Below are 13,449 nucleotides of genomic sequence, written 5' to 3' on the forward strand. Positions count from 1 at the left end.
TCAGAAGGTTAGGGTTAGACAGTGTCTCAGGAGGTAGAGCGGTCGTCTGGTAATCAGAATGTTACAGTTAGACAGTGTCTCAGGAGGTAGAGTCTGGTAATCAGAAGGTTAGGGTTAGACAGTGTCTCAGGAGGTAGAGCGGTCGTCTGGTAATCAGAAGGTTAGGGTTGAGTATCATCAGCGTAGCAGTGGTATAAGAGGAAGAGTTGAGTATCATCAGCGTAGCAGTGGTATAAGAGGAAGAGTTGGGTGTCATCAGCGTAGCAGTGGTATAAGAGGTTCAGGTGATAATGTTACCTAGAGATTTGGTGTAGAGAGAGAAGAGGAGGGGTTAGAGAGAGAAGAGGAGGGGTTAGAGAGAGAAGAGGAGGGGTCAGAGAGAGAAGAGGAGGGGTCAGAGAGAGAAGAGGAGGGGTTAGAGAGAGAAGAGGAGGGGTTAGAGAGAGAAGAGGAGGGGTCAGAGAGAGAAGAGGAGGGGTCAGAGAGAGAAGAGGAGGGGTTAGAGAGAGAAGAGGAGGGGTTAGAGAGAGAAGAGGAGGGGTTAGAGAGAGAAGAGGAGGGGTTAGAGAGAGAAGAGGAGGGGTCAGAGAGAGAAGAGGAGGGGTCAGAGAGAGAAGAGGAGGGGTCCAAGGACCGAGCCCATAGTTACTAGAGTCACTGTTGCTATGGATACGGTCCAAGCGGTTCGGCAGGTCGTGGCGTCTCAACACGCTACATATCGTGGGTTCGAATCCCACTCTCCCATGGTTTGGATTGGTTGATCACAGCATCAAGCCTTGTTGTTTTGCCCCCCCCCCTGCAGAGCTGTGTGCGGTGGACTGCGGGGCGCGCGGCGTGTGTTCCGGGGGGTCCTGTCGCTGTGAGGACGGCTGGACCGGACCGCTCTGCGACCAGAAGGCCTGCCATCCTCTCTGCACCAAGAACGGAGTCTGTAAGGAGGGCAAGTGTGAGTGTGGCCAGGGCTGGACCGGAGAGTACTGCAACATAGGTACTGTATACACACATACTGTACACACACACTGCAACATAGGTACTGTATACACACATACTGTACACACACACTGCAACATAGGTACTGTATACACTGTATATACACATACACTGCAACATAGGTACTGTATACACTGTATATACACACACACACTGCAATATAGGTACTGTATACACACATACTGTACACACACACTGCAACATAGGTACTGTATACACTGTATATACACACACACACACTGCAACATAGGTAATGTATACACACATACTGTACACACACACTGCAACATAGGTACTGTATACACACATACTGTACACACACACTGCAACATAGGTACTGTATACACTGTATATACACATACACACACACTGCAATATAGGTACTGTATACACTGTATATACACATACACACACTGCAACATAGGTACTGTATACACTGTATATACACACACACTGCAACATAGCTACTGTATACACACATACTGTACACACACACTGCAACATAGGTACTGTATACACACATACTGTACACACACACTGCAACATAGGTACTGTATACACTGTATATACACATACACACTGCAATATAGGTACTGTATACACACATACTGTACACACACACTGCAACATAGGTACTGTATACACACATACTGTACACACACACTGCAACATAGGTACTGTATACACTGTATATACACACACACACTGCAACATAGGTACTGTATACACACATACTGTACACACACACTGCAACATAGGTACTGTATACACACATACTGTACACACACACTGCAACATAGGTACTGTATACACACATACTGTACACACACACTGCAACATAGGTACTGTATACACACATACTGTACACACACACTGCAACATAGGTACTGTATACACTGTATATACACATACACACTGCAATATAGGTACTGTATACACTGTATATACACACACACACTGCAACATAGGTACTGTATATACTGTATATACACATACACACACACTGCAACATAGATACTGTATACACTATATATACACATACACACTGCAATATAGGTACTGTATACACTGTATATACACATACACACACACTGCAACATAGGTACTGTATACACTGTATATACACATACACACACTGCAACATAGGTACTGTATACACTGTATATACATATACACACTGTAATATAGGTACTGTATACACTGTATATATACATACACACATACTGCAATATAGGTACTGTATACACTGTATATACACACACTGCAACATAGGTACTGTATACACTGTATATACACATACACACTGCAATATAGGTACTGTATACACTGTATATACACATACACACTGCAATATAGGTACTGTATACACTGTATATACACACACTGCAACATAGGTACTGTATACACTGTATATACATATACACACTGTAATATAGGTACTGTATACACTGTATATACACATACACACTGCACTATAGGTACTGTATATACTGTATATACACATACACACTGCAATATAGGTACTGTATATACTGTATATACACATACACACTGTAATATAGGTACTGTATACACTGTATATACACATACACACTGTAATATAGGTACTGTATACACTGTATATACACATACACACTGCAATATAGGTACTGTATACACTGTATATACACATACACACTGTAATATAGGTACTGTATACACTGTATATACACATACACACTGCAACACAGGTACTGTATACACTGTATATACACATACACACTGCAATATAGGTACTGCATACACTGTATATACACATACACACTGCAATATAGGTACTGTATATACTGTATATACACATACACACACACTGCAACATAGGTACTGTATACACTGTATATACACACACACTGCAATATATGTACTGTATACACTGTATATACACATACACACTGCAACATAGGTACTGTATACACTGTATATACACATACACACTGCAATATAGGTACTGTATACACTGTATATACACATACACACTGCAATATAGGTACTGTATACACTGTATATACACATACACACTGCAATATAGGTACTGTATACACTGTATATACACATACACACTGTAATATAGGTACTGTATATACTGTATATACACACACACTGCAATATATGTACTGTATACACTGTATATACACATACACACTGCAACATAGGTACTGTATACACTGTATATACACATACACACTGCAATATAGGTACTGTATACACTGTATATACACATACATACTGTAATATAGGTACTGTATATACTGTATATACACACACACACTGTGATATAGGTACTGTATACACTGTATATACACACACACACACTGCAACATAGGTACTGTATACACTGTATACACACATACACACTGTAATATAGGTACTGTATACACTGTATATACACATACACACTGCAACATAGGTACTGTATATACTGTATATACACACACACTGTAACATAGGTACTGTATACACTGTATATACACATACACACTGTAATATAGGTACTGTATACACTGTATATACACATACACACTGCAATATAGGTACTGTATATACTGTATATACACACACACTGCAACATAGGTACTGTATACACTGTATATACACATACACACTGTAATATAGGTACTGTATACACTGTATATACACATACATACTGTAATATAGGTACTGTATATACTGTATATACACACACACTGCAACATAGGTACTGTATACACTGTATATACACATACACACTGTAATATAGGTACTGTATACACTGTATATACACATACATACTGCAACATAGGTACTGTATATACTGTATATACACATACACACTGCAATATAGGTACTGTATATACTGTATATACACATACACACTGCAACATAGGTACTGTATACACTGTATATACACATACATACTGCAATATAGGTACTGTATACACTGTATATACACATACATACTGCAATATAGGTACTGTATACACTGTATATACACATACATACTGCAATATAGGTACTGTATACACTGTATATACACATACACACTGTAATATAGGTACTGTATACACTGTATATACACATACACACTGCAATATAGGTACTGTATACACTGTATATACACATACACACTGCAATATAGGTACTGTATACACTGTATATACACATACACACTGCAATATAGGTACTGTATACACTGTATATACACATACACACTGCAATATAGGTACTGTATACACTGTATATACACATACACACACACACACACACTGCAACATAGGTACTGTATACACACATACTGTACACACACACTGCAACATAGGTACTGTATACACTGTATATACACATACACACTGCAATATAGGTACTGTATACACTGTATATACACATACACACTGCAATATAGGTACTGTATACACTGTATATACACATACACACACACTGCAACATAGGTACTGTATACACACATACTGTACACACACACTGCAACATAGGTACTGTATACACTGTGTATACACATACACACTGCAATATAGGTACTGTATACACTGTATATACACATACACACACTGCAATATAGGTACTGTATACACTGTATATACACATACACACACACTGCAACATAGGTACTGTATACACTGTATATACACATACATACTGTAATATAGGTACTGTATACACTGTATATACACATACACACTGCAACATAGGTACTGTATACACTGTATATACACATACACACTGCAATATAGGTACTGTATACACTGTATATACACATACATACACACTGCAATATAGGTACTGTATACACTGTATATACACATACACACTGTAATATAGGTACTGTATACACTGTATATACACATACATACACACTGCAATATAGGTACTGTATACACTGTATATACACATACACACTGCAATATAGGTACTGTATACACTGTATATACACATACACACACACTGCAACATAGGTACTGTATACACTGTATATACACATACACACTGTAATATAGGTACTGTATACACTGTATATACACATACATACACACTGCAATATAGGTACTGTATACACTGTATATACACATACACACTGTAATATAGGTACTGTATATACTGTATATACACATACACACTGTAATATAGGTACTGTATACACTGTATATACACATACACACTGCAACATAGGTACTGTATATACTGTATACACACATACACACTGCAATATAGGTACTGTATACACTACATACACACTGTAATATAGGTACTGTATACACTGTATATACACATACACACTGCAACATAGGTACAATATATACTGTATACACACATACATACTGCAATATAGGTACTGTATACACTGTATACACACACACTGCAACATATGTACTGTATATACTGTATATACATATATACACACATTGTAATATAGGTACTGTATACACTGTATATACACATACACACTGTAATATAGGTACTGTATATACTGTATATACACATACACACTGCAACATAGGTACTGTATACACTGTATATACACATACATACACACTGCAACATAGGTACTGTATACACTGTATATACACATACACACACACTGCAATATAGGTACTGTATACACTGTATATACACATACACACGGCAATATAGGTACTGTATACACTGTATATACACATACACACACACTGCAACATAGGTACTGTATACACTGTATATACACATACACACTGCAACATAGGTACAATATATACTGTATATACACATACACACTGCAACATAGGTACTGTATATACTGTATATACACATACACACACACTGCAACATAGGTACTGTATATACTGTATATACACATACACATACACACTGCAACATAGGTACTGTATATACTGTATATACACATACACACACACACTGCAATATAGGTACTGTATACTGTATATACACATACACACACACTGCAATATAGCTACAATATATACTGTGACATGATGTCATAACACTGTCTCTCAGGCTATGACATGTTGACTCATACTGGCAGCTAGTCCAACAGTGGCTCCTCCCCCAGAAGTGACTCCTCCCCCAGCAGTGGCCCCTCCCCCAGCAGTTTACTCATTATTGGGAGCCGGCGCTTGAACGCCAACAACAAGTATACTCGTTATTTGATAATTTTTCCTTTTATTCAATATTTTTATTCATTATTCATCCAGGGACCTTGGCCTTACCATAGGGAATGAGTCTGAGGTCGCCAAAGTGCAATACCGGCCGCATCCAGCTAGACGGCGGTATCAAGCACCCTTTGTAACCTTGTATCTTGGCCTGTGGAATGGCCAAATGTCTCCGGTTTCACTTTTCCTTGTCGGGCGAGGCGAGCGGTTCTCCCGGTTCCATTGAAGCGCTCGATCCATATGTTGTGGTGGATTATGCCGTGGACCAAATGGACATCGGATGTACCAGATGGCGATCAAACAATTGGAATATTATTTTTGGAATACTCCCGACCACAGGTAAGGACGATCTGACGTACATTTTTGCTTGATCCTGCAATGCTTTTATACCGATCGGGCTGATAAGCGTTTTTAGTGTTCAATACGAATGCCGTTACTGACAATCAAATAATCAGAAATGACCCCCCCCCCCCTTTCATGCATTCATGATGGAACATAATACCTATGATATAGATTTGATTTCGGAATAATAGCGTATACAGGCAAGAAACGGCAACGTCTATAGTGGAATTGACGTATACGCAGTGTTAATTTTGTCATGTGTCAAATGCTCCTTTTTCGTTTTCATCATATTTAGTCACCTTCATTCATTTTTCATTTAGTCAGTTTTAGTCAACTACAGGTCTGAGCATTTTAGTCTTAGTCAGTTTTAGTCTCGATTTAGTCTTTCAGGTTTTAGTCTAGATTTAGTTGCAGAAAACTGATGACATTTTTGTCTAGTTTTCGTTAATGAAAAAAAGGCATTTTATATTTTTATATTGTAAATAATGCAATTATATTTATTCTGTATAGTCTAGCCAAAACCCTATCAGCTGATTCACAATAAGTTCAGTATAAGGCTAGAAGCCCAATAGTAACCAAACATTCCTTGAAATGGTCAATAGATTCAGAAATAGTCAGACATGGAATGGAACATATTCTGATTTAAATTGCTTATTATTTTTTTTAACCAACAAAGCAACAATATGATAGTGTAAATACACAGTACACACTGATTGCAATTCTCACTGGGACCTACTGTACAAATTTCACACACGTCACACACACATTCCCTTTTGTCCGTCGAGTACAACCATAGATCGCTGACGTCACTTTAAACTTAAAACTTAAAATGGCGGCCTCCATCAGAGCATTTGGCTAACAACATTAGCTTAGCGAACCTGCCACTGCACTTCTATGTGCATAAAGTGTGCTAACAAAATATCACAGCCCCTAAGACTGGGAGCGTTCTAACTCTACTGAGCATGTACCCAACATTATATGAAAAATAAAAAGTCATTACAATGTTGTAGTGCGCTTCAAGCGCTAAAGGGATTCATTAACAACTTATACTAGTAGGGTCCATCTCACTCTGTGTTAGTACTCGTCTGTGTCTTTTATTTTCATACCAACATTACCTTTTTAAGTGAACGTGGTCTTGTCCTTGTTGTATCCATGGGGAAAGCTTGATAGTAGTGGGTGTACACAGACGAAAGAGTATCTACGGGGGAGAGCAAGTCTGTGTCTGGGATATAGGTTCCAGGCTATTAGCTCTTCTCGCAGCCTAGCCATCCTCTCAGCCTCCGTCGTCTTAAATGCTATGTTCTTTTGGTAGAACTGTTCGGCTGCCGCAGGAGTGTTGAGAGAGTAGCAGATTCCGTTCATGGTTGTTGGTATAAGCTGTAGTCACGAGAGACCTGGGATGCATTTTTTTGCCTCGCTTAGCTTGGCTTTTAGTGGGCCATAAACGGTGCGGAGCTTAGCTATCGATTAGCCGGAAACGGGAAATGCTGAAATAATAACGTGAATTATTCTAAAAGTTATAATTATTTAGTCTCATCTTGTTTTAGTCAACATAAATTAAGAGAGAGTTCGTCATGGTTTTTGTAAAGTACATTTTTGTGTCCTCAGATGTAGTCAACGATAATGCATAAATTATTTAGTCACGTTAGTGTCACATGATCTACATTAACATGACGTCACGTCTCGTTGTCGTCGGGGGAAAAAGCTTAGTTGACGACCATATTTAGTCATCATTTTCGTTGACAAAATTAACACTGCGTATACGGCTATAACTCAGCATTTCGGGAATTACCCTAGACCGCTTTAAAACCATACTTATATTCACCACGGTATAACACGGGAATGTATCGATGGAAAAATTCATTATTTGTCACATATTGAACGATAGATAGGTGATGTCAAATGGGCCATAGTATCAGGGCCGCGGGAAGTCCGCGGGAAGTGGGGGTGCTGAGATATTGATCGTTTTTGATTACATTTTTATTTTATTTTATATAATTTTTTTTTTATAAAATATATTATATTATATAATTATACTTGTAGTTGTATTGTCTGCGAGACATCGCCACCACGCAACAAATCAAAATGCTCGCTATCTGCAAACAGCTCCACTGTCCGTGTGTATACTCTGCTTTGGTCAAATCACATTCAGCGTGGGTGGGGCCTGAGAGTGCTGAGGCTGACGTTCTGCAGATGGATACTATTGAGTCAGAGCGTTCAACAGGGTCTGAAACGTGTTATGAGGGGGTGCTGAGATAAGTGATATAATAATAACGTCATAGGTTTACCACTCTGGTAAACCAACACTCGTTCACTAGAGGAGACCACTGCACTGCCCAACTCCCAACTCCACGCTCAGCTCTGCGGAGCGTGCGAGACAAACATGTAACCGTTCTGATGCACACATCACAGCCCAGCTTACCCCACCTGTTGCGCCCTCCCTCTGCAATTCGTTCCCCGCATACATGATCGCCGACATGCAGAAGGTCTTCGACCACCCTCCCGGGGGCTCGGATAGTTCTGCTGGCTTGTTCACGCCAGGGAAACCGCAGATATAATCCTTTACTGCGAATTCAGCGTCCCAAAACTATTCCAGGCTGAGTCTATTTTTTTTACCAACGGATTTCCAGTTCCGCGTTGACGCTTCCAGGCCGCGTCTATTCGAATCCCAACCGGTTCATGCGTCGGCTACACGCTGTTAATAACACTGCATTATCGAGACAGCGCCCCTATGACGATCTGGCAATGAATTCCAAGAGTAGGGTAAATCTGCAGTGCCGCTCCGCTCTGTGACATTGAGTAGCCTCGTTTACAATGGAATAAAAGCCAAAACAACCTTGCAGTTGCAGTTACACTCCCCGCCAGCAGGGGGTGCTGCAGCCCTCGCCGCACCCCCAGTTGCCGCGTCCCTGCATAGTATTGTATCCATAGCTATAATATAGATTATAGAATATAGTTATAGCTCTACAAACAAGGTGACGCACTCCTATCTTTTAAAGCGTGGCATTGCTAGAGCGGGGCCCGACTAATTCTCGGCAGGGAATGAGTTAAGGGCCATATATATCATTTTAATATTCTATTCAATGTCACGGACCCGTATGTTGCCGTTAAAAGGCATACTGGGACACAGAGGGTGCAGTACCGGCCAGATCCTGCTAGTAGGCAGTATCGAGAGTGCAGTAAACCCTGTTCCAGACCGGGTGTTACGTTTAAACCGCTCCGGGCGCAGTCTTCTAGTACAGGGAAGCCTAGGGCTTCACTCGATCGCATTGAATTATTTTTGGGACAATCGATGGATATGTGGTGCTGGATAATGCCGTGGACCAGATGGCTATCAAACAATTGGAATATTCTTTTTGGAATACCCCTGCCCACAGGTAAGGGCTATCTGACGTCAATGTCAGCTTGATCCAACAATGTTTTCATACCGATCCATGGAATTAGCCCGGATCATTCCGAAATTATACTTATATTCACCACGGCATGCCGCCCGAACGTATTCATGAAAGAATGTATTCCTTTTTGCATCTTGGACAGAAGATAGTTACTGTCAAATAGTATATATACATATATAGAATATAGATATAGCTCTACAAACAAGGTGACGCACAGTGAAACTATGTAATGGAAACCTGGCCTCGGCCCTCAATGAGTTAATAGACAAAAGTGTGGGTTTATTTCTGTACATTTTATGTTTTAATTGTTTCACAATGTAGGATAACATTTATTTATTTTTGTCTCTATCTGTCTCTCTTTTTTCTTTCTCTCTCTCTTTCTCCCCTGGCTTCTCTCTCTCTTTCTCCCCTGGCTTCTCTCTCTCTATCTCTCTCCTTGCTTCTCTCTCTATCTCTCTCCTTGCTTCTCTCTCTTTCTCTCCTCGCTTCTCTCTCTCTTTCTCTCCTCGCTTCTCTCTCTCTTTCTCCCCTGGCTTCTCTCTCTCTTTCTCTCCTTGCTTCTTTCTCTTTCTCTCCAGGCTTCTCTCTCTCTTTCTCTCCTCGCTTCTCTCTCTCTATCTCTCTCCTTGCTTCTCTCTCTTTTTCTCTCCTGGCTTCTCTCTCTCTTTCTCTCCTGGCTTCTCTCTCTTTCTCTCCTGGCTTCTCTCTCTTTCTCTCCTCGCTTCTCTCTCTCTTTTTTTTTGATCCACTTTTTCTCCCATTTTTCTATATTTTTCTCCCATCCCAATTTCGTATCATCCAATTCAACCCTCCCCTGTCACGGACGCTGTTTCTTGCCTCCCACAAGCCGGCTGCAATGTGGACTAAGTCATACAGAGCACAAGTCCCCTCCGGTACTTGAGGTAACAGCAGTCGCATCTTTTCACCTGCGCAGCTCGATCTCTCAGTGGCGAGGAGTAACGCGTGGGAGGCTCACGCTGCCCCCGACACTTCCTGATTCTACTGCGCAGGCGCACCAACCGACCTGTAGGAGTCGCTGTCCACAACGCCCGATCCCCACCCATCAGTTTTCCCTCCCCGTAATACGGCCAATGTGTATTAGTACGGACGACCAGCTAAACTGAAAACAATGTGGAGAGCTGGATTCGAACACGCGAATCCTAGCGTCTCCACACTGGTGGCGAGTGCCTTGCCCACTACACCACCTAGCCGCCCTCCTCGCTTCTCTCTCTCTTTCTCTCCTGGCTTCTCTCTCTTTCTCTCCTGGCTTCTCTCTCTCTTTCTCTCCTGGCTTCTCTCTCTCTTTCTCCCCTGGCTTCTCTCTCTCTTTCTCGCCTGGCTTCTCTCTCTCTTTCTCCCCTGGCTTCTCTCTCTCTTTCTCACCTGGCTTCTCTCTCTTTCTCTCCTGGCTTCTCTCTCTCTTTCTCTCCTCGCTTCTCTCTCTCTTTCTCTCCTGGCTTCGCTCTCTCTTTCTCTCCTGGCTTCTCTCTCTCTTTCTCTCCTGGACCACGGGGGAAACAGGGGAAACAGCATGTATCTCCTTGCTTCTCTCTCTATCTCTTCCTTTCAATTCTCTCTTTCTCTCAGGCACATAACCCCACACACACACACACACACACACACCAGTGCCACTAGGGGCGCACGGGCGCCGACCCACCTGCTGTTAAATCAGAGAAGAAGAAAATAAAACTTTTTAGTTTTTTGTTTTATAGCCCTATAAATAATATAAACATGTTTAAAATGAATAATATTTACTCATTTTAAGTATGTTTGTATTTCCAATGCACAATATAACGTTATTATCTCAAATAAAAAACACTTGTTTTCCTGAGCAGGAAGTGACATCACGTTTTTTTTATTTTTTCGTATTTCTCGGCCCGGGCTAGACGCGATAGCGCTCTGAGTGCGCGTCACAGTTTGATCGCTGTATCCGTCACAGCCAATCAGTGCATAACGCGTTGTGCGTTGAAATATGACTATTATGTTGGAATCCGGGCGCGATTTGAAGCGGTCTAGCCAGTAGCGTCAAGAATTTCTGTAGCCGCATTTCGCGGAGACACTCTCTGATTGGCCGACGCCAGTATTTTTTTCCGTAGCAGAATTTCACAGAGACGATCTCTGATTGGCCGAATCCAATTTCTAATGTTCCAATTCTAGGTTATTCCTAGGTTGGTCCGTTGGTGGAGATAGTTGTGTTGTTGTGAGAATGATGCAGGCAGCTGTTTGTCTTAGAGCGTGCCGTGACTGCAAGTTCTTTAGACTGTTAAGCTTAGGCACTCTTTCAAAGTTGGTTAATGTTAGAGTTTGTCTTAGAGCATGGCGATAGAACGCCAGGTAGTTTGCAGTGTTCGAGCGGAAATGGACAAAGGAATGTACTTGTGTTGTGCTAACAAGCTAACACTTGGCTAACAAGCTATATGGCGGATGCAGTCTGGAGACAGTGGACAGTGGTCTGGAATACATCAACAGTGGATTATACACGTTTATCAAGCTCTCCTGCCCTGGACGTTTCAACTAAACAGTGAGTCTCTCTCTCTCTCTCTCTCTCTCTCGCTCTCTCTCTCGCTATACACAGCTGTCTCCGCGAAATGCGGCTACGGAAAAAAGTATTGACTGTGCTTGCTGAGACGATAATTAATAGGCTAGCGATTCAAAACGCGCTGCTGTGTTGTGAACTATAACATTAATTTAGCTGCTGCTGATGCATAATGAATGAATGGTGAGTTGTTTAAAATGACAACATACATGTGTTAATTATTTGATTTGATTGATCCGAGAGACAGAGAGAGATTGCTCCAGAGCATCTCAGAGCATTACATTTTCAACTCGACCTCCTAACGTGAACTGCGACCTACAAGGCACCAGCGGCAGCGGCCGCAACTGACACGCACACACACACACACACACACACACACACACACACACACACACACACACACACACACACACACACACACACACACACACACACACACACACACACGTGTCATGTTATTGAGGTGACTGAATATGTGTGAATGTAATTAGTGTGTATAGTGTGTAATTAGTGTGTATAGTGTGTAACTAGTATGTATAGTTTATAATGACTGTGTAATTAGTAGCCGGCCCAATTTCTCAGGGGTTCACTGTTGATTATTGCTGTTTTTATAACCCCAGCTACTAGTGTGTGTGTCTGTGTGTGTGTGTGTGTGTGTGTGTGTGTGTGTGTGTGTGTGTGTGTGTGTGTGTGTGTGTGTGTGTGTGTGTGTTGTGTGTGTGTGTGTGTGTGTGTGGTGTGTGTGTGTGTGTGTGTGTGTGTGTGTGTGTGTGTGTGTGTGTGTGTGTCTGTGTGTGTGTGTGTGTGTGTGTGTGTGTGTGTGTGTGTGTGTGTGTGTGTGGTGTGTGTGTGTGTGTGTGAGATATATAGAGAGAGAGGGGGGTGAGAGAGATGAGGAAGGGGCAAGAGAGAAAGAGAGCTAAAAGAGAGTGTGTTTGTGAGGGAGAGAGGGGGGGGCTGATTACTCAGCCCTTGTGTGTGTGAATGTAACAAGTTCCTAACGTTTTCT

The 13,449-nt window shown here is 41.3% G+C and overlaps 1 protein-coding gene across 1 annotated transcript in view; it reads left to right on the plus strand.

Moving 5' to 3' along the window:
• The window catches only part of LOC311247970 (uncharacterized protein), a gene marked incomplete at its 3' end in the record, with an annotated part of 11,402 nt that extends 10,414 nt beyond the window's left edge, over window positions 1–988 (plus strand). Inside the window, exon 6 of the mRNA XM_084338941.1 lies at window positions 803–988. Within this exon, the coding sequence (XP_084195067.1) occupies window positions 803–988 (186 nt within the window). The remainder of the gene's footprint in view (window positions 1–802) is intronic.
• Between the last annotated feature and the right edge of the window lie 12,461 nt (window positions 989–13,449).

This window comes from Notolepis coatsorum (genome assembly GCF_963971535.1).
Source record: "Notolepis coatsorum genome assembly, contig: SCAFFOLD_900, whole genome shotgun sequence".
NCBI classification, from domain to species: domain Eukaryota; kingdom Metazoa; phylum Chordata; class Actinopteri; order Aulopiformes; family Paralepididae; genus Notolepis; species Notolepis coatsorum.